Genomic DNA, 25697 nt, shown 5'->3' with positions numbered 1-25697 from the left:
AGTAGAGTAGTGTGTTTTCTCGCTAATATAATTATGTATTTTTACACGTTCGCAACACGGTCACACTAATCTTCACTGAAAACGCTACTCGCATTTAACTCCTGTTGAAAAAACAGGATTTATTAATAAAAACATTTCGGCTTGCACCTAAAAGAGTGTGCGGTACTATAAAACTAATCGTTTAACAAATCGGCAATACGAAAATGTAAGTATCTGCACCACATTTTGCTCCCTAAATGGTCCAAAACAGCTTGATTTTCTCGGCAAATAAAAAAACAGGGCGCGTGCCCAGAGTCCCGCCGGCGAGGGTGAGAAGGAAAAGGACAACAAGGAGAAGGTCGCCAAAGAGAAGGATGGCAAGGCGACTAGCGGCTCCTCGCGCAGGGACCGCGAACGCAAACGCCGCGGATCGGCGTCCTCCAGCAGCCACTCCAGAAGCAGGTAAAACAGCCGGCAAAGGCCTTTCCCACAAATGGCTGCCATCTGCCAACCGGAATAAGGGTTACTTTTAAAAGAAAAGTCCCTTTTCTTCTGGATAGTAGCGGGAAAAAAATGCCTCCGAGCGAAAAGAATTTGTAAAAGTTATTGTAATTCACATACCATATATGGTAAAATTTGATCACAGTTAAAAAGTGTTTTACTTTGTACCAGCTTCATTGCCGTTTTCTTGGTTGCGAAAAGTAAATACAACACTTCACTTCTTCCAGCACATCGGACAGCAGCTCTTCGCGGAGTAGTTCCGGGTCATCGCGTTCCAGCTCAAGCAGCTCCAGCGACTCCTCGAGCTCCTCATCATCGTCGTCCACCGATTCGGATCGCAGCGAGAAGAACCGAAGACGTGGCGGCGGAGCTGCAGGCAAAGACAAGGACAAGGATAAGCCCAGCGCCCGATCACGTTCCCGCTCTCGCACCCTTTCCCCCAGGCGCGTCTCCAAATCTCCCAGACCGGGCAGCAAGGCGCGAAAGGAGCCGGAGCGAGATCGCGATCGTCGTAGTCGGTCGAGGGATCGTACCCGCCGAGCTGGATCCAATGATAGGGCAGCCGCCGATAGCAATAATGTAAAGCGGGAGCGTTCTCGCTCAGCCAGTCGTTCACGATCGCCACGCCGACGTGGTCGTGGCTCCGCCGAGAGGACGCCGCCACCGAAGCGAAGGGAGCGCTCCCGGTCGCGGACTCGTTCGCCTTCGCCCAAACAGGTGCGCATTCATGTCGGTCGGCTTACCCGCAACGTTACCAAGGACCATGTGTTCGAGATATTTAGCAGCTTTGGTGATGTGAAGAACGTGGAGTTTCCCGTAGACCGCTTTCACCCCAATTTCGGACGCGGCGTGGCGTTTGTGGAATATGCCACGCCCGAGGATTGTGAGTCGGCCATGAAGCACATGGATGGCGGGCAGATAGATGGCCAGGAGATCACGGTATCCCCGGTTGTCTTAGTTAAGCAGCGGCCGCCCATTCGTCGTCCCTCGCCACCGATGCGCCGTCCGCAAAACAACCGCTGGCGATCCCCACCCCAGTTCAATAGGTTCAACAATCGTGGAGGAGGTGGTGGTGGCGGCGGCGGTGGACGCCGTCAGTCGCCCATGAGGAACCGGCGTTCACCACGTCGTCGCTCCCGCTCCCCCATTCGTCGACGACGCCGCAGCAATAGCAGTGACAGCTCTCGTTAGAGGACACTGATCGACTCCTAGTTTCTACAATTGACACGATTATTGCACTTTTCTTTATATTATAATCCAAATAATAAAGGTGAGCAAATACCACACACATAGAGAGTTGGCTTAGTGTATAAACGAGCACTCAGCATCCTCGAGAGGACATCCCAGCGGATGATGAAGTTTGAAAAAGCAGCTACGTTTCTTGATGGTCAGATGGGATTTGGGGAGAGCAGCCGTTGGTTTTGGGGTTCTTATACCTATGAGATCACCACCGCAGAATTCGAAAACTTCGTGTTTATTGCGTAGCAATGTTTTGATGCCGCCGCACTCGGATTTGATGCCACTCAGCTCCTCCTTGGTGAGAGCCTGGGCAATCTGTCGCATGGGCAAACGACCAGACCATTTATCCTCGTTCGAATCCAGAATCAGTTTGAAGATCTTAAACACTAGACCATCAATTATGGACTTATCCACCTGCGTGCAATTGCGAACGCTTTCCTCCTTCTCGCGCAGCTTAATTTCGGCATCTCCGGTCTTGTACTTTCTTAGCTCCTCTTGGACAAAGTACTCCAGGTCTTCAATAGCCTTTGAGGCTTTTCTCCTAATTCCCAGCAGAGCCAAGCGCTTGGTGCTTGGTATTTTCAGGCGGTCTTGCAGGATCTCATAGCCACATTCATGAGAGACCTTAGTGACGTATTGAAAGAAGTCCTGGTAGGCACTTATCTTCGTATTCCGCCGGCGGAACTTGGCTCCCGACAGTTCATAGGGACAGCAGGGCAGTAGGAAGTAGTTGATGTTTAAGCGACCAGCCAAAACCGGAATCCAAGGAGACAACTCGTCCGAATGATTACCAATCAACCAATCCACATCCGGAAAATCCAAGCGGAAGTTGTTGGGCTCAACGGCCTTTTCAATGAGGCTCCTTTGGGTATCCGGTGGATAGAGGGACCATAGCTTTCGCTTCCTTATATCGTAGCCATACCCTTTGTAGCCCTCGGCGTTGAGCACATGAACTAAAAGACCGTTTCCACAACCCAAATCAGCGAAAGCAGTGGGCTCCGATTGTGTCTGGCTCCACAAAACCATGAGATATGCTGCGATGGCCAAATCCTCGTAAATGAACTTCAGCGGATCCGTGGACTCCTGTACGGTCTTCCAGTGTTCCAGCAGGCGTTTTGAATGCCTCTGTTTCAACTCCTTGTACAGATCATTGTACTTCTCCACATTCACCAAACCCAATGACTTCACCTTTGCTTCATCCTGCTTGGACTGGGACCAGCTTATGAGCTTTGGTTTGAGCACAAATTCCAACCAGTTGGTGTTCGATTTGGACTTCAGTTGAAACTCTCCGCCAAGGAGTCCTACGGAGAAGTCTTCAATGCTATCGCTTCCCAATTGGCACTCATAGAGACATTTCTCAAAATCTGTAATTAGGAGGCTAAATTAGTTGTCTAAAAAGTAAGTAATGTAGTGATTATCCTCACCTACGATTCCGGTGCCTAGGATGTTATCCGCCAGTTTTTTGGACAGCAGTTTAAATCCGATCGTAAATCCTGTACACGTGCGCTTGTTTGGATCCTCTTTTAGGGACTTCGCCAACTCCTCCGCACTGGATTCACACACCCGCCCATCCTGCTGTTTTTTCACTTGGGTAATGACTACCTCGAATATCTTTTTATTCAAAGCATGATAGTTTTTGATCAGAATTCCAATCGCCTGCCAGAATTGTGCTTCTTCTACTGCTGCCATGGTGTCGAAAACGAAAGGTGGCACAAGGAAAATCCAAATATTAAGTATACGCACGATGGGTAGCTGCGTCTATCGATATTTGTTTGGCGCGTATTCAAAACGAAACTTGCTAACTATTATTAAAGGGATATTAGTTTTTGGGGTTTCATTTTAATGTTTTTAATGAGAAAGTACCAGAAAAATGTATTGTAAATACATACTGTAGTACAACCTTCAGTATGAAAATATAGCCTCAACATCGGTATAAAACAATTACAATTAAAGTAAAAATAATAATAATTTAATAAAATCTATTATAAATTTATTTGAAGATCTCGATAACTTAAACATCGATTGATAGAGACTTATCGATATGGTATTGTATTGCGTAATCAGCTGGGAAACACGCAGCTGAATCTTCAAAATTACCTGTTGCATTTAATAGTTTAGACACAAATTATATACCATGTCATTCCTGCGAAAATCGGTGCACCTAATGGGTTCTGTGGCGAGGCGCCAACAGCACCTGAAAGTGGTCAGTACTTGGTGTGATCAGATGGGTTTGTTGTTATTTGTTTGGTTTTACCCTTGAAAGATTGGAGGTGCGATCTCGACAGCTGCTCGGGACTTCAGCTCAAAGCCATCGGATGATTACGCCAATTTTCCCGGCGCTAAGGCTCCGTTTGTCAGCAAGCTGAACCTCATTCAACCGGAAGACTATGCGCCAATACCAATTTACCGGGTGATGGACCAGGATGGTTATATAGCGGATGAGAGCCAGGATCCGCAGCTGAGCCGTGAGGTTGTGGAGAAAATGTTTCGCGACATGGTGCTGCTGAACACCATGGACAAAATCCTATACGAGTCCCAGCGACAGGGCAGAATCTCATTCTACATGACCAATTTTGGTGAGGAGGCTTCACACATTGGCAGTGCCGCCGCCTTGGAGATGCGGGATCTCATCTACGGCCAGTATCGCGAAGCGGGTGTTCTGGTATGGCGTGGCTTCCGTATCGACCAGTTCATCGATCAGTGCTACGGCAACACGGACGACTTGGGTCGCGGCAAGCAGATGCCCGTCCACTACGGCTCAAGGGAACTTAACTTTGTCACCATCTCCAGTCCGCTTTGTGAGTTAACATAGTCTTATTTATTAGATGAGCGAATGTTTATCCTGTTTCTCTCTGTTGGATAACAGCCACCCAAATGCCCCAGGCCGTTGGTGCCGCCTACGCCATGAAATTGAGGCCAGACAACGATGCCTGTGTGGTCTGTTACTTCGGTGAGGGAGCTGCTTCCGAGGGAGATGCACATGCCGCCTTCAACTTTGCTGCCACTTTGGGTTGTCCGACTATCCTCTTCTGGTGAGTAACTATAAGATCCGCAACACATTACTTTGATTAGATAACCTATTTTGTAGGTATTTCTTATCTTATCAAAAATATTATTGACTACTCCCTGCTTTATTCAAATAAGTTTCTCCATGAGTTACCTTTCCCCACAGTCGCAACAACGGCTTTGCTATATCCACACCATCGCATGAACAGTACAAGGGCGATGGAATCGCCGGTCGCGGACCTATGGGCTATGGAATTACCACCATTCGAGTGGATGGCACAGACGTCTTCGCCGTCTATAATGCGATGAAAGCTGCCAGGGAGTATGTCCTCAAGGAGAACAAGCCGGTGGTGTTCGAGGCCTTGGCCTATCGAGTGGGCCACCATTCCACCTCAGATGATAGTACAGCCTACCGACCAGCGGAGGAGATCGAGATTTGGAACTCGGTGGAGCACCCAATATCGAAGCTAAAGCGCTACATGGTGCACAAAGGCTGGTTCGACGAGACAGTCGAAAACGAATACGTCAAGGACATAAGGAAAAAGGTTTTGAAGCAGATCGCAGTGTCCGAGAAGAAACTTAAGCCCAACTGGCGTGAGATGTTCGAAGGCGTCTATGCGGAGATGCCGGATCATTTGATTGAGCAGCGTAGCGAGCTGGAAAAACATATCGGGGCCCACAAGGAGCACTATCCCTTGAAGAACTTTGAGAAATAGATTCCAGATAGGTGCCAGAAAGATGCTTACAACTCAGAAATCAAAGCGAACCGAGAGACTCGATCGAAAGTGCATTTATTATGATTAAGCAATAGGCAAACAATTTTTTGTGGGTTCAACCCGTTTGTTATGACTCATCTGTACAGGTGGGTCGGTGGATATGTGAAATTAGAAAACTTAAGTTTGATTTTTCTCTGACCTACGAAGAGAATTAACTTGGTTGCATCCTAGGTCTTTATTTGCACATACAAAGTGACCCACTCTGGTGCAGGTGTTATGAAAAGGTGTTAAAATTTATTAAATTTGATTTACATACAATATACATATACTGAAACAATACGAATACAAATATATACTTTTGACTTAACGCAACGCATCGCAGACAAAAACGCGGGTGGAGATGAAGCTACCTGTTGCAGGATGACTCGCTGAAGCTTGGCTGGAATGATGCAGGAACGGGAGTGGCCCCTTTCAATTGGTGCGTAGCTGATAGTCGCCGTTCTGCGTGATGTACCGCACCCATGGCAGCGCCTGATAACCGCTCTTCTCGATGATCTTCAGATAGCGCACCTGGATGCCCGACGTGGTAAAGTAGGGAATCTCGAAGCGCACCTGAATTGGCGGCTTGCCCTCCGTATTGTCCTCGCTCTCCACGCTCGGCAGACCGAAATGTGCCCGCATTAGATACTCCTTGCCACCCGGGAACGATTTGATCGTCCAGATGATTGCGTTCTGCTCCGGTGCGTACTTGCAGCTGCCAATGGTGGTCTTGAACTTGGGTGAGTCCGCGTCGGCGGGCACTGGTATGACGATCTCCACGTTGTTGGCCGTCGATCTTCGCTTGAACTGAGACTTCGCCTTGATCATGTACTCCACACGGGAGTGGGCATGCCGCTCGATCACCGATTCGATCCAAATCAGGGGTTTGACCTGTGAACAAGGGTTTAGTTAGTCATGCTTTCCTTATTTTGGTGCTAAGTTCTTAAAAATACTCACATGCGTGTTCAGACGATAGGACATCAGTTCGAACTCGCCGTCCGGAGGAATGAACGAGATTGTGCGGTCATTCTCGAAGCGCGACAGCCGCACGCACTGGTGGAACTTGACGTCCTCCAACTCTACGGACTTGGACTTGCCGCGGCCCGTGCTCTCGAACAGAACCTTGTCGTTGAGACCCAGTCGCAGCTCCGGCATTCCCGACAAGTAGACACGCATCTTAATGGCGCCCACGATCTCGCTGCGCAGCACATTGCCATTGGCGTTCGCCAGAAGATTCACCGACTCGATAACGTCTAGGAACACCTCGTTCTTGCGATACTTGATGCCCTCGGACCGCCAGGATACTGCATTGGTCACGGCCACCGGGATGCGGGGCTGTAGCTCCAGCTTGTGACCCTCCTGCGTAATATACTCTTGCAGGATTTTCGAGTCGGTGGTCTGCGGGTAGCCAAAGTCGAGCAATTCATCCAGCAGCTCGTAGATGATCACGAAGTTGTCCCGAATGGACTCCTCCTCCAGCTCCTTGAAGTATTCCACAAAGACCTGGGCGATCTTGTGCAGAAAGACGAAGACCAGAGCGATATTAACGTTCTTATTGCGCGGCGTCGTGGATACGATATAAAGATTGTTGGTTTTTATGTAGGCAAACGTTGTCTCCGCCGTCTGAAGGATCGGGGTGATAAGGCCCTCCTCCTCGCGCTCCATCAGCAGCGGCATGAATTTGTCGATCACAGCCATGTCGATGTTGTCACCGCGGTAGTTCCGCGATATCAGCACCTTGCCCTTCACGTCCAGAACGAAAATGGCCGACGAAGACATGACTTGGTTCCCAGCAGCTGCCACTTGTCCCAGGTGTAAAATTCCCAATTGGATCGAGTTGGAGGTCGCTTCGATGGTTCTACTGCTCGCGGCAGGCGTTGCCCGTGGAAGTTGGCAACTGTCGCGAGGTGGCGATGAGTGGGCTAGGTCTATCAATGGGCTAGATTTACATATTCCGTTTCGTGGACTGGAAAATGCGAATGAAAACTCCGAAATTTCTTACGTCGCCTTTTCAGCTAATGCTTCTTCTTATTAGTTGGCCCACCAGTGTTGTGAAATGTTCACACCAGGTGTTGGGCAGTGTGACCAGGTGAGATTGGGCTAGTGTTGCTTTTCTAGCGATTTAAGCTTAAAGCGATTGAAAAATGTGTAGCGTGTAACATCTTAATTTTTCTGTTTTTAAAATGATTATTTTTTTAATTATTTCCTTTTCCCTTTAAATTGAAATCATAAATATATTGGCGAATGTAATCTAGCATCTCTATTGTGCCCCGGCATTTGTGCCCATCCGCAGTACGGCCACACTGCTGCTAGCCCAGACGCTGCTTTTGTGGAATTGTTAATTATTTACTTCGGCGAGCATGCAAATGAACCCGAGCGTCACAATCGAGCGCAAACGCGTCGACTGCAGTGTCCTGCCAAAGGGATGGCAGCGCGACGAAGTCCGAAAGTCCGGCAGCAGCGCCAATAGTAACGCCAGCAGCAACAACAACAGCAGCAGTGCCACAGCCAGCAGCAACAACAACAATAACAAGGTGGATGTTTTCTACTACAGGTAAAGAAGAAGAGCAGCACTACTATATAGAATACTATATACCTAAAATCGGAACACTGCACGCTGTTGAATCGGATAAACGTTTAATCACTTTCACTACCTTTCTGTTATTACATCCGCATAAACACACACACACACGCCATATACACCACACACACGCACACGCCTATGTATACACACGCACACGAACTACCACCACTTAACCCACCAAAAATATCCATCCACCGCCGTGTCTGTTCAGCAGTCCCACAGGAAAAAGGGCGGAGGGAAAGCCGCAGGACATTGCAATCCCTGATTTCCAGTCTGGCAAGATGCCACACCGCGCCCTGCCCTCGCCCTCCATTTCACTGTACCGCTGCAGCGCCATGCCGCTGCCTATAGCGAGCGGGGGCGGTAATGGGGCCACCAGCGGATCGGCGGCCAATGCCCTCAAGCGCAAGTTCGCCCGGAGTCAAGGAGGCAATGCTGCAGCAGCAGCAGGAGGAGCTGCTCCCTCGACAGCGACCGCCTCGTCAGCAGCATCAGCATCTGCTTCACCATCAACGGCCAATCGCCAGCAGCAACAGATCGAACTCAGGTAGAGCCAAGTGGAGGAGCACTTGACTCTTGCATGCCAGCGTGTCATGTCTTGTTTGCCAGGACGCAAGGTCTACAGCCTGCGGCAATCAAAAATCATGAAATCAAAAATACCCAATGAAATACACAATTGGCCAAAAGATTCGTAGTTCTCTTCAAAAACGCTGTAGCTCTGTGCCACCTGAGAATTTTGTTCACCATCTCTGCATGCTAAAGCTTCACTTTACGTTTTGTCTTATGTGCTGTTCGGTGTTTTAGCTTTTTGCAAGCGTTTCTCTAATACATTTCCAATCTTTAATCCCTTACAGCCGAGCCCTGCGCACAGATGTCTCCCTGGTGCCGCCCATTCGACAGACTGCCTCGATCTTCAAGCAACCGGTGACGGTGATTCGCAACCACAAGCAGGATCCCGCCAAAGCGAAGAATGATCCCAAGCATGGCACTCGGGAGAAGCCGAAACAGCTGTTCTGGGAGAAGCGACTGGAACGACTACGCGCCTGCCACGACAGCGGCGAGGAGCTAGACGACATCTCACTGCCCAAGACCATACGCACCGTTGGCCCCAATGTCAACGAACAGACCGTCCTCCAGTCGGTGGCCACGGCCCTGCATATGCTCAACGCCGGCGTACACGGCCAGAGTTCTACGAAGGTTGATTTGACCAAGAATGCCATGGCGTTTATGAATCCTGAACAGCCGCTCATGCACGCGGTGATCATTTCGGAGGACGACATACGCAAACAGGAGGATAGGGTCGGAGTGGCGCGGCGAAAGCTGCAGGATGCACTCAAGACATGAGTTCAATGGTTACCCCTCATGCATCTACCAATTCCATTGTAGGCTCTAACATCTCTATCGTATTGACCCCTATTCGAAATCTACATTTAAGACTAGTGTGTAATAAACCAAATCCAACTCCAATCGAGGAATCCTGGTTTTTATTTCACGTCGAGAAAGCTTCGCGTGCTTTTCCATGACAACAGGGCTCTGTTATCCAATTTTATTACGCTCAGATGACTTTAAAATCCTATTTTATACAAGACGGTTTAAAAACGAATTCGAACTATAATACATAAATCGAATATTCATACTAGGTCGATTTGTTTGGCAAATCTTTGGAACGAAACGCTATTTACGACGAGAGTATCATTACCTGGCGAAATTCCAAAGATTTATGCCAAGTAAATCGATCTCCTTCAGTGTTTAGGCAAACCTTTAAAGCTGGACAGTTTTTGTGCTTCATCCCCACACATTGTATTTTAAAATATTATACTATACACATAGATATCGTTGCAGAGATGCGATTAGTCTAGGCCCTCCTCCATCTCGTCATCCTCGTAATCTATGCCATCGTAGTCCGTCGAAGAGCGTGTCGTTAGCTGCAAGGATGAAGCAATCGGAATTTGCAATTAACTGAGAATTTTGCACGTGCTCAGGCTGAGGCTGTCTACAAGAGTGTCTGGAGCCAAACGAAGACATTGAACCAGAACTATCGAATAAGCTCCAGCCAGTTAAGGGTTAAGAACTACAAATTTCAGCCAAAGATACCCACCTGGTTGTAAATCCCACGCCATGCCGCAAACGCTCCCATTGCTAAGACGGCTCCAACGCCGGCCACTATTTTGGTGTTCAGGTCGGAGTCCAGGAAGTTGCGCTCCGAGGCCGTCAGACTGGCCTCCGTGCCACTGGGTGTCTTTGTGAGCTTGACGGAACTGTATCCCTCGTTGCGGAATATGTCCTTCGTGATGCGGTTGATAAAGTTCACTAGGTTCTGGCAGCCCTTAATGTGATTCTGCAGTGGATTGTTGGGCAGTGTGATCTTAAAGATGATGGCAAGATAGCTGTAGACAATGGCATCAAACTCGCTGTAGGTGTCGCCAAAGAACCACACCTTGCGACCCAATTTCCGGGACAGTAGATTCACTACCTTTTTGGCATTGACAACGAGCTGGAAGGTAAAGGGTGATAAAATTGTTAGTTAAAGAGATGTCTCGCATTTCCCAACATTGATGAGATACATTAATAACAACAGATCAATACATGATGAAATAACAAATACTTCTGGGAAACTGGTTCGTATTAATATAAACTGATGAAACGGTTCCAATCAAAATGTAACTTGGTTGTGAAACATAGTTAAGATATACAAATTAAGCAATCCTCAGATTTAAAGATTCAATAATGTAGTTTGAGATACTATGCAATCGAAAACACTCACGTAGTCGCCTTCGTGCTTGTCCAACTTGTCGTTCACATCGAAACCGGCCATCACCTGGACCACGTCGCAGGCTTCCCTTTGGTAGGACGACGGGTAGTAGAAGTTGAAGGGGAATGGCGTGCGCTTGGCGTAGAGGCCCCGCGTGGTTGTGTCAAAATTGTTGGGCTCTCCGAACAGGAAGTAGTGGTAGTAGGCATGCAGATTGTTGAACACCCAGTTGGCGTAGGCGGTGGACAAATGCTTTTGTTTAGTGCTTAAATGCGCATCTATCGGGTAACCCTGGAAGAATGATACGTCAAGTTAAGCACATAAAAAAACATATCTATAAATAGAGCCTGCAGTTTGTTCAACCCGGCATTGTTTCGCTCACTCACCTCGAGATCCAGCACGCGCTTAATTTGCCTATAGCCCGCGAACTTCTGGTTGCCGATCTGCAGATACGGCAGCTTTCCGGCTCCCGAACGCAGCGGATTGGAGCTGGTCTGCACGTCCATGGGGCAGCGGGTGAATCGCAGGAGGCACTTTTTCCGACAAAGAGGCGCTTTCATCAGTTTCTTTCATCAGCGATAATAAGCAAAACAGGCGTGCTGGCCGCCGTGTGATGCAACGGAACTTACCAGAGCACGTAAACATTCAAAATCTATGGACGGCAGTCCGTACTCCCCCTTGTACACATACAGCATGGCTCCCAGTTGCATCTCCATTGTGTCCTAGTCTTTGCTCGCTCGTACTCTTGTATTTAAGCCGCTTTTCAACAGTCCAACAGCATGTCAGCCATCCGAATTTGAATCCAAAAATATATGCCAGAATTTCTGGCCGACTGCTGCGAGTGCTTTCAGACTGATAACTGCTGGGCACTCGATATATCGCTCGAGCGTAACGGCGCCTTATCGATTGCCGGCCAGGGATGCTGCTACTCTAAGCTCATTTTGGCTACAAAATAGCTATATTCTTTACGAAAATCTGTTTGACCTTAATTGCTATTTATGTTTATCTTTATTGCTATATTTGTTATACTACCAAACAAATGTATGCTTTTATCTATATGATTTTTTACATATTTACATAATTTTAAAGTAGCTAGATCTAGCGAATATAACCCAAATGTTTGGTCACCGCTGTTATCACGGAGATATCGCAATTGGCTCGTCTCCAATCCATCTGTTTGCGAAAAAAAAAACATTAATTTCGGATTTTCGCAGTAAATTAGTTAGCAGTCATGAATCTGATAAGCGGCATCAAGTTGTACATCGAGAAAATGTGCTCCGAGTCGGGACCGGGCATGAAAATCATCCTTCTGGACAAGGAGACGGTAAGTGGAAGGACTGGCAATAAAATCCCCTGCCATATGACTGAAAATCCACATCATTCCCCAGACTAGTATCATTTCCATGGCCTTTAGCCAATCGGACATGCTACAGCGGGAGGTGTACCTGTTCGAGCGCCTGGACTCGGGAAGATCCAACGAGCGGTTAAAGTATCTTAAATGCATCGTCTTCATACGCCCCACCAAGCAGAACATCCAGCTACTGGCCAACGAGTTGCGGAACCCCAAATACAGCGCCTACTACATTTGTAAGTGGGTCAGAAGAAGCGCCCTTAGAATAGTACTAAACTCATAAATAGATTTCAGCAACATCATTCCCCGGACGGACATAAAGTACTTGGCAGAGTGCGACGAATCCGAATCGGTGCGAGAGGTGAAGGAGCTGTATGCGGACTACCTGTGCGTCAACCCCAATCTGTTCTCATTAGGCATTCCCAATTGCATGGCGAATCTTAATTGGCTGCCGGACGCCCTCAATCGCAGCATGCAGGGCATCACAGCAGTGCTCGTGTCTCTTAAGCTGAACCCAGTGATCCGTTACCGAGCCGGCTCTCAGGCAGCGCAGCTTCTGGCCAAGCTTATCTACGAGCAGATCACAAAAGACTCCTCGCTATTCGACTTTCGCTCCAACATGGATGGCGCTGCGCCACCGCTGCTGCTCGTGCTGGACCGCAGGGATGATCCTGTGACGCCGCTTTTGCATCAGTGGACATACCAGGCCATGGTGCATGAGTTGCTGCACATAAAAAACAATCGATTGGACTTGTCCAATTGCCCCAATGTGCCGAAGGACTTCAAGGAGCTGGTCTTATCCGGTGATCAGGATGACTTCTATGGCAACAACATGTACGCCAACTACGGCGAAATCGGGTCTACCATCAAGCAACTGATGGAGGAGTTCCAGCGCAAGGCAAACGACCACAAGAAGGTGGAGAGCATAGCAGACATGAAGAACTTTATTGAGTCATATCCGCAGTTTAAGAAAATGTCCGGCACCGTGCAGAAGCATTTGTGTGTGATTGGCGAACTGTCGGCGCTGAGCAACAAGAGAAATCTTTTCGAGGTTTCCGAACTTGAACAGGAGATCGCTTGCAAGGCGGAGCACTCGGCCCAGCTGCAGAGAATCAAGAAACTGATTGCCGACGAACGGGTTTCCATCGATGACGCTCTAAAGTTGGTAGCACTTTATGCTTTGCGATACGAGCGGCACGCGAACTGCGATACATCTGGACTGCTGCAGATCATCAAAACGCGCGGTGGACGAGCGGCTATAGTGCCCTCGCTGATCGAGTATGCTGGAACCCACGTACGGCAAGGAGATCTCTTCAATATGGTGCGCATAACGGACGCCGTAAAGCTGACACGGAATTTGATTAAGGGCCTTAAGGGTGTGGAAAACGTATTCACGCAGCACACTCCTCTCCTGAAGGAAACTTTGGAGGACGTGTTTAAGGGCCGCGAGCTGGATCCCCTCTTCCCGGCCATAAATTCAGAGCTTGTGCCATTCCGACGACCACCGCAGGAGGTTGTTGTGTTCATTATTGGCGGCGCCACGTACGAGGAAGCCTTAGCCGTGCACCAGCTAAACAACGCCGGCTATAAAGTCATCCTTGGCGGCACAACCATCCATAACTCGCAGAGTTTTATCCAAGAGGTCATGGCCGCCACCAGTGGCATTCAGTTTAAGCACACCAAATCCATGATCAAGTACTGTTCCACGGATAACATTTAAAGCCTATTTTGACTAGATAGCCCCAATTACATTGTTAACTATTTATTAACTACATATGAATGTGCATTATGTATTAAGTCTATTCCATGCATTGTACCAATTCAAATCCATTGGTCTATTTAACCTTTTAAGCGTAAACATGTAATATACCTGTAAACACATTTATTTTTATTCTCGTGGGTAACACCAGGCAACGCCTTGGACAAAATGTATTATATTCAGCTATGTGTGTACAAAAATACTATACGCTCGTTGTCCTTGCAATAATTGCACCCCGTTTCGGCGAAAAGTTCCTTGGCAACGGTTCCTTTGACTCAAACAAGAACCTGAGTTTTTCATCGGAGTACAATTGACCATCATGTCCAGCACATATTTCAACGATATCTGGCACCAATCCCAGCATGAATGCGAGCTGCTCTCCACGATTGACTATGAGAGGCAGCACCAGGATGTGGAGACGACGGTGGCCACCATGAATGCAGCGGTCGGATCCGTCGCAGCCGATGCGGATGCCAAGGCCTTGCTGCAGTCCAGTCTGTACGAGTTCTATCTGCGCTACATATGTCTGAGCAATCGGCTGGAGGATGTCTACGATAATGTGGGTGAATGATAAATAAAAGTGGTATATATGAGGAGATTCTTATATCCTCAACTTTTCGTAGATGATTCAGCCTCAGAAGCGCCAGTTGGTGCGTAAGTTACTGGACGCCTGTCTGGGTCGAGTGGTGGAGCTGAAGCACGATCTCGTGAATATCGACCTTATGGAGTTCAGCTACAACGACGAGGTGGTGGAACGCCTGCGCCTGACGCCCATGGAAACGGAGCTGAGGATACCACGCTACTTTCTGCGTGAGCGTCAGCAGGAGCTAGAGTTTCGAAAGAAGACCATGCATGAGATCCTAACGAAGCTGGGTTGGCTTGAGGAGCACGAGCTGGAGGAGACGGTTACCACCGAAATCGAAGCTATTAGGATGCTTCAAATGCATGAGCGAGCGCGACAAGGGCGCTTGCGTGCCCACTTCATGAAGGAGATTCGTATCCTTAAGGAGAAGGGCAAGTCGGAGGAGCGCACCGAAAAGGAGCGCAGTGACTCCGGTCTGTTGGCTGCCATGAAGATTCAGAAGATGTGGCGTGGCCACACAGCCCGCCGGATAACGCGGCGCCGCAAGATGGAGGAGATGATCCTGATTGGAATGCTGCCACCACCGCCGGCTGTGGTCAAGGAGCGAGCCGAGAAACTGGAGAAGTTGCAGCACAACGAGAAGCGCTACCAGGCGCAGGCGTTATACGGCAAAGAGTTTGAGGAGCGACAGAGCGCACTGAAGGAGGAGATTCGGGCCAAGCACGGAGCCAGCATGAAGGAGGACATCGCCGATGAGATTCGGGCTTGGGTAAAGGACTGCTACGACAAGACTGGCAAGCTGCCGGACTTTCCCTCCGAGGATCAGGGCGGCTCATTGCATATTTTCAGCAGACCTGGAACTGAGAGCGAGCACAGCCGTTCGTCGGCCCGCTCCTCCAAGGAGTCGCGAAAGACCAAGGATAAGTCCAAGTCACCCGCTCGCAGTGGTGACCTCAACGTCAACGAAAACCAAGACGAGGAAGTTAGCTTCCAGCCGGCACCGTCCGTCTGCCTACCAGACATCCGTGCGGAGATCGATCTGTGGGTAAAGATTTGTAATAAATTAATCTAAATTTAATCTTTTTACAACTTCAGGTATAACGATACCTGGCGTGATAAGGATGAAACCGGTGTGCTGAGCCAAGCGGCCTACGAGGACATGATCTACAGCGACAAGTACCAGGAGGTGGAGCTAGAGTTTCGGCGCGCCGTCGACGATGTGATGCGCCAGGAGATCGAGCTGCTCCAAACGGCGGTCGGTAAGAAGGTGAAGAAGAGCAGCAAAAAGACTCGGCGATCCGGCAAGAAGAGCAAAAAGAAGAAGGAGAAGGATCTAACGCCGGATCGCACTACGGAGTCGCTGTACGAGGAGCTGGTCACGAATGGCATAATCCGGAAATACCCGGAGCTAAGGCTTAAGCAATTCCTGGGCGACAAGGCGTTGACTGCCAGGAATGGCACGAATCCCTCTCCGGGCGACATTCGTCAGATTCTCACGGAGTACTGCATCCTTCCACTGGGATCTGATGCCATTCACAACTGCACTCCACTGATACGTTCCATCCTGTTGGCTGGACCCAAAGGATCCGGGAAGAAGGCACTGCTCCACGCCATTTGCACGGAGGTGGGTGCCGTGCTTTTCGATCTGACTCCTGCCAATATTGTGGGCAAGTATCCTGGCAAATCGGGACTGATAATGCTGATCCATCTGGTACTGAAGGTGTCGCGACTGCTCCAGCCTGCGGTGATATTCATGGGCGATGCGGAGCGGCCTTTCATGAAGAAAATTCCGAAAACGGATCGCACAGATCCCAAGCGGCTGAAGAAGGATCTGCCCAAGTTAATAAAGAACATTGCTCCCGAGGATCGCGTCGTTTTTATTGGCACCTCCAATCTGCCCTGGGAGGCGGATCAAAAGCTATTGCAATCCGTTTATAATCGATTCATATATATTCCTCGACCGGATTACGGCGCCATGTCGCATGCCTGGAAAACACTGTTGCAGTGCGTAAATGTGGGGGGATTCATTTGCAAAATAATCTATTGATTTGGTTTATACCCCGACAGCGATTACTCTGGTGGCATTTCCAACCTGGACACCAGCGCCATGGCCAAGATATCAGATGGCTATACCATTGGATCCATAGATGCATGCCTCAAGGAGGTGATGACCTGCAAGCGGAAACTCCAGCTGCGCACCCAACCGTTGACCAATGCCGAACTGATCAATGTTCTGTGGTAACTAGATTTGGCTATGAATTCAGGAGTCAGATATATTCCATTCCTTTCAGCTCACAAGATCCTGTCTATCGCGAGGAGGAGGAAGCTTTCGAGTCCTGGTGGTCGAAGACCCCCCTCGGCCGCCGACGACAGCGGTTTTTGGAGCTGGAGGAGGAGCGATTGCTGGAGGAGCAGGCACAGGCGGCCAAGCAGGGAAATGGTAACAAGAAAAAGGGTCTTAATTAAAAGGTAATCACTGCACTTCTTATATTTAAGCCTAATTTGTAAGGAAACATCATTGGATTGCTAATGGTAACCATTCATTCAACGCTATGGCTTGCTTTAAAATCTTGCTTTTATTAGCAAACTACAATTTAAATGATCTAATATGGCATTACATTTGATACTTAATAAAGTCAATATATCTTTTTCACTACATATCAATTAAAAGAGCAGCATGCATACATATTTATGATTCAATTAAAGACTGGCAGTATCCTATTTTAACGTGTAGGTGAAGTCCTTGTTGCCGCACTTTAGGTGCACCTCGTTGACCGCCAGGCAGAGTGTGTCCTGATCCTCAAGGAGCTCTTGTAGCTCCGTTAGCTTATCTTTGAGCAGTGTCTCCTGGTCGCCAACGCACCAAAGAAGGCTGACATGGAACGAGGCCGGATCATAGAACTGCTGCAGTCGGTAGTCGAGCATCACCTTGTCGATGGGCTGCAGAATGGCAGTCATCTTCTCCACAAATGCAGCATCCAGGGGTGCTGCAATGAAGGTCCTGGTTCGCTCCTCATTCGTGTAGATTCGCAGTCCCTGCAAAGTGGCGGCGAATCTAAAAGAGGATAGGTCATCAGCATGGGGAATACTAGATGTTAATGGGTTAAACATCTCACCCCGCAGAGATGTTGAGAGCGCTTTGCAAGGATCGGGAGAATTCATCGATCTGATGGTACTGCAGCACCACTGTTCGACTCAGGCTCAGATGGAGCGACTCGTTCGGCTGCAGTTCCATGTGTGTTTCCAGACGGGCAATGGCCTCCGATTGGAACTCCTCCAGCTGGTCAACACATGCAGTTGCCGGCACATAGACGTAAGTGGCCCAGTTTCCCCGCTCGTGCTTGAAACTGCGGATGCGACCGCCATGTTCCGCGGGATCATCCAACAAATCGTCGACGAACTCCTCAGGCTTGGGCTTCTTGGGGCCCAGCAGGGCGGCTGCTGTGGGCAGGGCAGGTCTTCGGCGGTTAAAATGTAGAAATCTACGGGAATTCCAGTAAAGCACGTTACCTTTTCAAGCTGATCAACGCGGGAGTTTGGATGTTTTCGGTGCAGTCCTCATCCTCGGAGGAGGAGGAGCTGCTGCCACCATAGTCCACCAGGGCCATATTATTATTTATTTATGTATTTTTCTTTGATTTTAGTCAACAAGAAATGACCAACAGCCCAGTATTCGGCGGTCTTTATTTACATTTATCGATTAAATTCAAAGTGATGGGTGTTTAGCTTTTTTTTTAAATTTATTTTGATAAACAAATTTATTTTAAGCAACTAAATGGTCTCTCAAAAAAAAGTAAGACAAAGTTTTGAATTTAACTTTTTATCATTTATTTAGTGCTTATTTTTTAGCTTTTTTTTTACTGGGAAATCTCCCGTTAAATGTATTGACCGTTAAATGCCTTAAAATTTAAAAAAATTGTTTTTATTTGGACTAAGTCGATGGAAATGCACAAATTGGTCTACTACAAACTAGCTTCAATAGCCGGGCATTGCTCGCCATTCTTCTCCAGCTTCGACTGCTCCCACTGGTAGTTGTAGTACCTGCCCAGTTGGAAGAGCTGCGTCAGACTCACGAAGAGATTAACTGCGAACAAGCTGTAGTTCTTGGGAATGATCACCAGGGAGTAGCGCGTCCAGATGAGGTTCGTTGCCCCAAGAGCCAGACATCCGTTGGGCGAAATCTTGTCCGCAGGACGCGTCAAGTCACTGAGACCCGCGATAACGAGGCTCTGTGGTGGAATATACATGGAATGGTTGCGGAGATTAGGGAGATCTGGCCGATAGTGCAGGGTAAGTCCCCTCATTGACTGCAAATCCGAATGGCATGTTGGCAAAGCTCCCCCAGTCAAAACAGAAAAAGTATTATGAAATATTCCACTAGCCCACAAACCGCACAATCATTCAGTTATCAGAATCTCGCGGGTGGAGAGGAAAATGTTATATATATACGTACTAATTTATAGCGGGCTTGAACAGGTTTACCGAGAACTAAACAAATAATAATAAAACACAACATTCGCCCACAGATTTGTTTATCAGCTCGATGATAATGGGAATTGGCTAAGGACGCAGGGTTCATGGTTATGCAAGTGGTTCCAAAACTTACCCACTTAACGATTGGAGCCCAGAAGAATATCGTCTTAGGGCCTGAAGGAAAGATATGTTAGTATCCTCTCTGTCTTTGAAATACCTCTATTTATGATCACCTGCTGGGTGCATCCACAAGGGTCGCATCTTGGGGGGCACATACTTGTCGCAGGCCTGGATAAGTCCATTATACGCCCTGGAGTGAAGAACCTTTCCGGCGGAAGCTGCAACCGTGGGTGCAGGTGGAGTTGGAGGAGTGGCAGGCATTCCGGACCGCAGCTGTTTTTCCTATATTTTCCAGCGTCCAAACAATACCAGTTGCACAGAGTAACTGCTGGTCAGGTTTGCGAATCGAGAGGAATTCTATATGGTCTACCTGTAATCAAGTATTTGTTGAGTATGGGCTGATTGATTGGAAGCGCTGGAATAACAATCGGCTGGGATTCTGAGGCTGATCTGAGGCACAACAGCTCCAACCAGGCGTCCATCTACAACTGAGCTTTCCGAAAAGTCCGCGGTCCATGCGCATTAGCTTAACGCTCCTGTTATCACCAGCACTATCAGCCACTAGAATACGACGACGCCAGCACCTCTTTTCGCACTTTGCTTTTGCCGCAATGCTAATAAAAGCTGTTAGTTATATTCTCCTTTTATTGGGTTTTCATTAATTTGTGTTGACTAATTGTGTAAAACTCAACACTGTTATCGTGCAGTGAATGTGCAAATAGATTCATCACACATGTTTTAATGCAATGTCTTTTGCAAGTCATAACAGCTCATTTCATTTAATTCAGTCTAACATAATTGTATTAAATCAAAGAATAAAATATTGATTACTTTTGCATTTTGGGTAATATGTTAAGTTTTTTCTATATGATTTGGCGTACTTATAATAATACCGTTAAGGAAAGACTTTTAGCCAACTTGGTTCATTATGTTACTGACTATAACCCAATAAAACGAACAACTACGTTTATCTAGTGACTAAAGTCTTAAAATGTATTGATTTATCATTCTCGTTTCGATTTAACTATACGCAAAGCCTCCACAGTTACAACTTAAGTAATACGAATCACGTCGATAAGGCGGTGTACCATAAATAATAATGGTTAACAGGTTGTAAAACCAGGTTGGCGCGATCTGCGAGCACAGCTTTCTCTTAATCCTTTCGTTTACGTTGTGCGTTGTGGAATTTGTATGTACATAACAGTTCGATTAAAGTCTATATAAAGGGTACAGCACCGGTATTCGATTCGATATGTATCTAATTTTGCACCGCCGGCTGCTGCTGCTCCTGCTTCAGCTTCTCCTGACTCTGGTGGTAGTGGTAGGCCCGTGCCAGCTGCACTACCTGCGTGATGCCCACGAAGAGATTCACGGCGAACAGGCTGTAGTTCTTGGGTATGATTACCAGCGAGTAACGCGACCAGATGATGCCGGTAGCGGCCAGGGCGGCGCATCCAGACACGGAGATGGTGTCGGCCGGTCGGGCCAAGTCACTCAGGCCGGCGGCAACGAGACCCTGGCAAAGAAGATATAGGATTAGATTGCTTATTTCATTTTCTTATGACTAGATGCCATGTGCTTCATTATAATATGTGTTAGTGTCGCTTTGGGAGATCCCAACTGGCTGTTCTTTGTTTTTAAAACAATTCATTTGTTGTTTGATATATGTATGAGGCTTCTAAGATATGTATAGCCACATTTGAAAAAAACATAATCAAATGCATAAATCTTGGCATATATATGAAAAGTTTTTGATAATTATCGCGGTTTTGGGGAACCTTTTTTATAGGGTTCCAGAACAGAAGGCAATCCGCTCACGAACACAACCGCATGCGGTTATCAAGCGCAGGTTGCTCGAAATAATCAAATAATTTCATTTAATGGCACCTGCGCTCAGATTTGTCTACCGTCGTTTCCGATTTATGGTGAACTATAGTATGTGTGCGATAATGAAAATCAGCGAAGGTCGTGCGTCGTCCGAGTTATGTAATCCCATCCGTCTAGGTTTCTGTCTACTTACCCATTTGAAGACGGGTGCCCAGAAGAATATCGTCTTGGGACCTGGAATCAAATCAAACCTTATGATGTGCTCTATATGTACCATAGTGTGGGACTTACCAGCTGGATGCATCCACAGTGGCCGCAGCTTGGCGGGCACAAATTTGTCGGCGGCGCCAATCATCCCGTTGTACAGCTTGGAGTGGATGCCCTTTCCGGCGGAAGGGGCGGCCGATGGTGGCGGCGGGGGAACGGGCGGGGGTGGCTGAACGGCTGTGGACGACATTTTGTTGTTGTTGCTATTTGTGCGAAAAAATTCCACGGGGCGCAGTGATGATAATTTATGCGTCCAAACTCGTTGGCTGGCAATCACAAAATAAAATCTACTATGAAACGCTAAACAACAAAAGCCAAAAAGCTTCGTCAGAGAGCGAAAAAGGCAAAGAGAGCAAACGAGAGAGCTAGCACCCACACAACCGCATGCTCGAACAGCTGAGCGCGCTATTTACTAACGTGTTTAATTTGACACGTTAAGGAAATACCTATACAATTGTACCTACAACCCGTACTTGACTTTCTAAAAACTGCAAAAATCATGAATTCATTTATTTAATCTCTTTAGGAACAGGTTTTTGCCCGATCACAGGTTCATTAGCTGCCGCAAAACATCCTTGACCTTGAGGAGAGTGTGCCAATTTCCGCAATTTCCGCAGCTAAATGTTGACGGAAGCAAAAGTGTCTCAATTGAATGCAGCGCTACCAATACCAGAGCAGCATCTCTATAAATAGCACGCCAATGCAAGTTTTTTAGGAGTCACGCGACAATAGTGATGAGTAATTTTTCACTAATACAAATAATGAATTTCAAAATCTTATATTTATTAAATTTCACAGGAAATGTCTTATTAAAACACATACAATAACACAATTATACAAATAATTTTAGCTCCCCAACAGCTGGCGTACTACAGCTAGACAATCTGCCATCTCCAATTCTAGTGTTGGTAAACGTTGTCCCGCCTACATATAGTTTAAAAAAGTTTATGTTAACATAAATTAGATAAATTTGACTAAAGATTTGTGCTGTACGAGCTAGAACCACTTTCATAAGGTCAACTTTCAAGACTGAATTCTAAATGTCTTATAAATAATTATAGAAGCCCATGTAGATGATGGGTAAGTTACACGTAAATATTTTGAGTAGTTCCAAAAACAACCGACAGGCGAACCTCTCTTTAAATGATAGTACAAATATGTAAAAATAAAATGAAGAGCTATTTATTCCCACACTCCTCAAGGTTATCAAGTAAAACATACACCATATTACCCAACTAAATCCTAATGATTTAAAGTATCCTATACTGTATACAGAACACTAGCGAAACTGATGCCTTGCAGATGAGTAATTAACATAATTTGATCCCTCAATTGAGGGAAACGCCCAGTCCCTTCTGTTGCAATCCGAATTGGATGTTCGGTCTGATTGTTTACAAATATTTACTCGATCTGTTGCCATGTGAAAGCCGATTTTTCAGCTGCCCTGCCAGGTAGACGGGCAATTGCGCATTAATGGGAAACGTGCTCAAGTGACGCACTAGCTTAAATAAACGCTAATTATTAGCAGCTCGGCCGACGGACAACTCGAATGCCTGGTCTTGAAACGCGACACACTTGTGCTTATAAAATTCCGCTTAACTTATCTGCCTGGAAACAAAATGATGAGTGGCCTGTTGCTTTTATCGTTTTCATGTTAGAAATGTATACATATGTAATTTCAATTACAAATCAGAAGCGTAAATATTTAAATAATTTCATATAAATCAAATAGGTCTACATTCTTTTTGAAATCTGTTTCTCATTCCTGTGTGTTTATATTTTGATGATCTATAGCAGAGTCGCTCCAATCGGAGAAGTCCTTGCATTGCGCATTCACACATCCAGGAGTGTGTGTATGTCTGAATTTTGTAATTTTGATAACACAGAATTGAGAGAAGCTAAAACGGCTGCAGCGGATTATCCGTTGTGTATCCTCCAGAGTTCCTATTCTCGTCCCTAAAACGAACCCGGCTGTCTAATTGCTGCTGTGTGGTGGACAAAGTATAATGCTATTATTATGTGAATTGGTTGACGGCTCGTCGGGCTTGTTCATACACAAGGAATTGTGTACGGATAAACGCCAAATTATGTGTGTTGCACGTGTTTGGTTTTCACTTTACTGCTCCTGCGCGGCTGCTTTCTGATTAAATCGTTAAAAGTTGAATGAGTTCATCGTTAGCCTATCGGCGTGCGGATCGAAATTGTATTGTGCGCCGTCGGAGCTCGGTGCCATGTTAGTCTGTTCGCCCTGTAAAGGATTAATCAAAAACGTTTTAGAATGATAACAAAGGGCTGAGCTGTTAGCTCACCTCATCAGTGAAGTATTGATCGATGATCTCATAAGCTAGTTTGTAGATTTCAACGTTTTCGTGGCTCTGCAGCCGCTCGATCTTGGCCAGGCCCTCGCATTCCTCAATGCAGTTGGCCACCGCCTCAACATGAGAATCTGCCACTTTTAACATATTGTTCAGACCATCCAAAACCACCTGTAAAAAAAAGGGTGAAATGTGTTACTCCAAACGAATATGTGAAGAGACGCAATTAAACTTACATTTATAACTTGCGTATCCTGGCACGAAAGGAGGTCACAGAATGGCGGGATAACGCCCTCCTTGATTAAGGTGAAAACCTGTTCGCGGTTGCCGCTTATGGTCAGATTGCTGATGGCCCAGGCAGCCTCCTTCTGTGTCTGGAACTCGCCCTTGCTTAGGTTCTCGATAATTTTGGGTAGGAGACCCACGTTAATAACAGCCTGCACTTGCGACTGATTTCCAGCGGTTATATTCGAAAGGAACCAAACCGCCTCCTTTCGGATCTTCTCCTTGGGATGCGAGAGCAGGCCCGGAAAGTAGGAGAGCGCGTCGTAGTTGAGCACAACCTGTGTCTGCTCATCCGATCCAGTCACAATATTGCCAACAGCCCGCAGTGCCGCTGTCTGAACCTTGACATCGCTGTTGCCCAGCAGTGGTATCAGCTTGGGTACAACTCCACTTTCAATGACCATCTGGATCTGCTCGTTGCCGCCGTCAGTCAAATAGCTGATGGCCCAGACCGTGTCCACCAGGATGTTCGTGTCGGTGTGATGGATTAGCACATTGAGTGCGGGCAGGATCTCATGAATGGTGGCTGCCGGGGGAGCCGGTTCCTTGTTGCGGCACAAATTCACAATCACCCATGTTACATTGCGCAAGAATGTGATGGGGATGTCTGGCTTGATGAACGACAAAAGTGGCTGCACGACTCCGTGCTTAATGACAAAATCGCGGAGCAAAGGACCATCGCCTATGATGTTGCCCAGGGCCCACACGGCTTGTTCGCAAACATTGGGAGCGGGCGAGTTGAGAAGTTGAAGGAAGAGCGGCACGGCACCGGCGGCAACAACCTATACAGGATTATATTGCATTAAAACAAAGAAAGTGCTGAGTGGGAGAGCTGAACTTACCTCATTGGTCTGGGCCGATGTGCCAGAGGCAATGTTGGTCAGGGCCCAGGCGGCCTCGAATTGGAGCATTGTGTGATTGTGTTGTTTGAGGCACTCCACCAAGATGGGCAAAATGTCGCTTTGGATCAGATCGTTGATGGGTGGATTCTTGTCCGACGATAGCAGCTTGCGTGCAGCCTGAACGGCGGCAAGTTGCTGCTCCGGCTTGGTGGCGTCTGCGGCTGCCTTTGCCAGCTTCTTCAGGTCAATGGACGAGGACAACTGCTCCTCCTCATCTGTGTTCGAGTCCAGATTGGGCACATTGCGGCGCTTGAGAATGGTCTCATCGCGCTTGTTCTTCCTCAGCTCAACGGTAACTTCGTTTCTGCGACGTCGCATTTCCTGCAAATTAATAACCTTTATAATGTTTCCCATTTTAGCGGTAACTTGCAATTACTCACATCCTGGTCTTTCCCTTTGTTTTTGAAGTTTTGTAAACGATTTTGCTCCATCGACGTCATTTTGTCCGATTTTTCCGTATAAGGTGTCGCTTTCTCGATTGACTGCTAAAAAGTGAGTTTTTAAAAACAATTGAATGCGATGATGGCGACGTACGCCTCCTGGCGTATTCGATGAACAATTAATAATTTGTTCCAATTGCACACCAGCCAATGGGAAAATTTATTCGCACCCACACCAGCGCACATCCAAGAAAAAATAACGTAGAATCGACCAACACAGTTGCAGCACAACACGATGGCGCAGGCATTGAAAAAAAGAAATGGCGAAAAAATACAATAAAATTAGCAATGCAACGTGCGAAAAAAGTGTTTCTCTTGGTCCTCGGTAGCGGATACTTACGTTTTTAGCTCGTAAATTGGGTTTCTCCCACGACACACACACTTTCTACGTCTTTTAAAAGCGATCAAATTCTTTCCTTTTTATTAAAATTGCAATCAGTGACAACGACGTGAGTGAAGTTGGCTGCGGTTGGCAATTCGGGACTGCCAACTTATAGACAGAGTCGATTGAAGCGCCAATCGTCAGATCTGAACTTATGTCGACTTATTGTTTGTCGCT

At 47.2% G+C, this 25697-nt stretch overlaps 12 protein-coding genes and 1 long non-coding RNA gene across 19 annotated transcripts; 6 read left to right on the top strand and 7 right to left on the bottom strand.

The window, feature by feature from the left end:
• Window positions 1-47: 47 nt before the first annotated feature.
• On the top strand, window positions 48-1768 carry LOC6607096 (RNA-binding protein with serine-rich domain 1-A). The gene is made up of 3 exons (XM_002031848.2): window positions 48-205; window positions 280-441; window positions 708-1768. Coding segments are annotated over exons 1-3 (1128 nt in total). The 5' UTR covers window positions 48-203; the 3' UTR covers window positions 1672-1768.
• On the bottom strand, window positions 1711-3413 carry LOC6607095 (probable tRNA (uracil-O(2)-)-methyltransferase). The gene is made up of 2 exons (XM_002031847.2): window positions 3144-3413; window positions 1711-3083 (listed from the first exon to the last, which is right to left on the bottom strand). Exons 1-2 carry the CDS (start codon window positions 3406-3408, stop codon window positions 1783-1785), a joined length of 1566 nt encoding a protein of 521 aa, XP_002031883.1. The 5' UTR covers window positions 3409-3413; the 3' UTR covers window positions 1711-1782.
• Window positions 3414-3773: 360 nt separating this feature from the next.
• On the top strand, window positions 3774-5780 carry LOC6607094 (2-oxoisovalerate dehydrogenase subunit alpha, mitochondrial). The gene is made up of 4 exons (XM_002031846.2): window positions 3774-3922; window positions 3983-4517; window positions 4586-4751; window positions 4892-5780. The coding sequence occupies exons 1-4, from the start codon at window positions 3854-3856 to the stop codon at window positions 5439-5441; spliced, it is 1320 nt and encodes a 439-aa protein (XP_002031882.2). The 5' UTR covers window positions 3774-3853; the 3' UTR covers window positions 5442-5780.
• On the bottom strand, window positions 5624-7526 carry LOC6607093 (AP-1 complex subunit mu-1). The gene is made up of 2 exons (XM_002031845.2): window positions 6438-7526; window positions 5624-6371 (listed from the first exon to the last, which is right to left on the bottom strand). Exons 1-2 carry the CDS (start codon window positions 7257-7259, stop codon window positions 5913-5915), a joined length of 1281 nt encoding a protein of 426 aa, XP_002031881.1. The 5' UTR covers window positions 7260-7526; the 3' UTR covers window positions 5624-5912.
• Window positions 7527-7772: 246 nt separating this feature from the next.
• LOC6607092 (methyl-CpG-binding domain protein 3) lies at window positions 7773-9535 on the top strand. Of its 3 annotated transcripts, none has more exons than XM_002031844.2 (3): window positions 7773-8034; window positions 8279-8611; window positions 8919-9535. In XM_002031844.2, exons 1-3 carry the CDS (start codon window positions 7841-7843, stop codon window positions 9406-9408), a joined length of 1017 nt encoding a protein of 338 aa, XP_002031880.1. In that variant the 5' UTR covers window positions 7773-7840; the 3' UTR covers window positions 9409-9535. The 3 variants fall into 3 exon arrangements, with proteins under 3 accessions (XP_002031880.1, XP_032576547.1, XP_032576548.1); XM_032720656.1 differs by having other exon boundaries at window positions 8276-8611; XM_032720657.1 differs by lacking the exon at window positions 8279-8611.
• Window positions 9536-9574: 39 nt separating this feature from the next.
• LOC6607091 (metaxin-1 homolog) lies at window positions 9575-11678 on the bottom strand. Its single transcript, XM_002031843.2, has 5 exons — window positions 11446-11678; window positions 11203-11349; window positions 10829-11107; window positions 10163-10558; window positions 9575-9989 (listed from the first exon to the last, which is right to left on the bottom strand). The coding sequence occupies exons 1-5, from the start codon at window positions 11530-11532 to the stop codon at window positions 9915-9917; spliced, it is 984 nt and encodes a 327-aa protein (XP_002031879.1). The 5' UTR covers window positions 11533-11678; the 3' UTR covers window positions 9575-9914.
• Window positions 11679-11974: 296 nt separating this feature from the next.
• LOC6607090 (vacuolar protein sorting-associated protein 45) lies at window positions 11975-14048 on the top strand. Its single transcript, XM_032723591.1, has 3 exons — window positions 11975-12140; window positions 12205-12403; window positions 12455-14048. Exons 1-3 carry the CDS (start codon window positions 12048-12050, stop codon window positions 13885-13887), a joined length of 1725 nt encoding a protein of 574 aa, XP_032579482.1. The 5' UTR covers window positions 11975-12047; the 3' UTR covers window positions 13888-14048.
• An 84-nt stretch (window positions 14049-14132) lies between these two features.
• On the top strand, window positions 14133-17090 carry LOC6607089 (dynein regulatory complex protein 11). 2 transcript variants are annotated; one of them, XM_032723590.1, is made up of 6 exons: window positions 14133-14485; window positions 14550-15550; window positions 15605-16513; window positions 16577-16747; window positions 16801-16949; window positions 17006-17090. In XM_032723590.1, the coding sequence occupies exons 1-6, from the start codon at window positions 14246-14248 to the stop codon at window positions 17008-17010; spliced, it is 2475 nt and encodes an 824-aa protein (XP_032579481.1). In that variant the 5' UTR covers window positions 14133-14245; the 3' UTR covers window positions 17011-17090. The 2 variants fall into 2 exon arrangements, with proteins under 2 accessions (XP_032579481.1, XP_002031877.1); XM_002031841.2 differs by having other exon boundaries at window positions 16801-17071.
• Window positions 17067-18300, bottom strand: LOC6607088 (U6 snRNA phosphodiesterase). 2 transcript variants are annotated; one of them, XM_002031840.2, is made up of 3 exons: window positions 18020-18300; window positions 17626-17967; window positions 17067-17564 (listed from the first exon to the last, which is right to left on the bottom strand). In XM_002031840.2, exons 1-3 carry the CDS (start codon window positions 18115-18117, stop codon window positions 17228-17230), a joined length of 777 nt encoding a protein of 258 aa, XP_002031876.1. In that variant the 5' UTR covers window positions 18118-18300; the 3' UTR covers window positions 17067-17227. The 2 variants fall into 2 exon arrangements, with proteins under 2 accessions (XP_002031876.1, XP_032579485.1); XM_032723594.1 differs by lacking the exon at window positions 17067-17564 and having other exon boundaries at window positions 17823-17947.
• Window positions 18301-18409: 109 nt separating this feature from the next.
• On the bottom strand, window positions 18410-19631 carry LOC6607087 (mitochondrial pyruvate carrier 2). The gene is made up of 4 exons (XM_002031839.2): window positions 19473-19631; window positions 19216-19384; window positions 19116-19156; window positions 18410-18738 (listed from the first exon to the last, which is right to left on the bottom strand). The coding sequence occupies exons 2-4, from the start codon at window positions 19361-19363 to the stop codon at window positions 18472-18474; spliced, it is 456 nt and encodes a 151-aa protein (XP_002031875.1). The 5' UTR covers window positions 19364-19384; window positions 19473-19631; the 3' UTR covers window positions 18410-18471.
• A 433-nt stretch (window positions 19632-20064) lies between these two features.
• LOC6607086 (mitochondrial pyruvate carrier 2) lies at window positions 20065-21489 on the bottom strand. The gene is made up of 3 exons (XM_002031838.2): window positions 21221-21489; window positions 21123-21163; window positions 20065-20618 (listed from the first exon to the last, which is right to left on the bottom strand). The coding sequence occupies exons 1-3, from the start codon at window positions 21384-21386 to the stop codon at window positions 20361-20363; spliced, it is 465 nt and encodes a 154-aa protein (XP_002031874.1). The 5' UTR covers window positions 21387-21489; the 3' UTR covers window positions 20065-20360.
• Window positions 21490-21763: 274 nt separating this feature from the next.
• Window positions 21764-22389, top strand: LOC116801813. The gene is made up of 2 exons (XR_004362246.1): window positions 21764-21934; window positions 21995-22389. It is a non-coding gene; the product is annotated as an uncharacterized LOC116801813 (long non-coding RNA).
• Window positions 22390-22819: 430 nt separating this feature from the next.
• Window positions 22820-25611, bottom strand: LOC6607085 (importin subunit alpha-4). 3 transcript variants are annotated; one of them, XM_032723592.1, is made up of 6 exons: window positions 25479-25611; window positions 25079-25237; window positions 24639-25019; window positions 23748-24578; window positions 23506-23682; window positions 22820-23444 (listed from the first exon to the last, which is right to left on the bottom strand). In XM_032723592.1, the coding sequence occupies exons 2-6, from the start codon at window positions 25136-25138 to the stop codon at window positions 23349-23351; spliced, it is 1545 nt and encodes a 514-aa protein (XP_032579483.1). In that variant the 5' UTR covers window positions 25139-25237; window positions 25479-25611; the 3' UTR covers window positions 22820-23348. The 3 variants fall into 3 exon arrangements, with proteins under 3 accessions (XP_032579483.1, XP_032579484.1, XP_002031873.1); XM_032723593.1 differs by having other exon boundaries at window positions 25079-25183; XM_002031837.2 differs by having other exon boundaries at window positions 25079-25180.
• Between the last annotated feature and the right edge of the window lie 86 nt (window positions 25612-25697).

Source organism: Drosophila sechellia, chromosome 3R (genome assembly GCF_004382195.2).
Source record: "Drosophila sechellia strain sech25 chromosome 3R, ASM438219v1, whole genome shotgun sequence".
NCBI lineage: Eukaryota > Metazoa > Arthropoda > Insecta > Diptera > Drosophilidae > Drosophila > Drosophila sechellia.
Note: the sequence above shows the minus strand (reverse complement) of the source record. Positions and strands in the feature narration are given on the sequence as shown.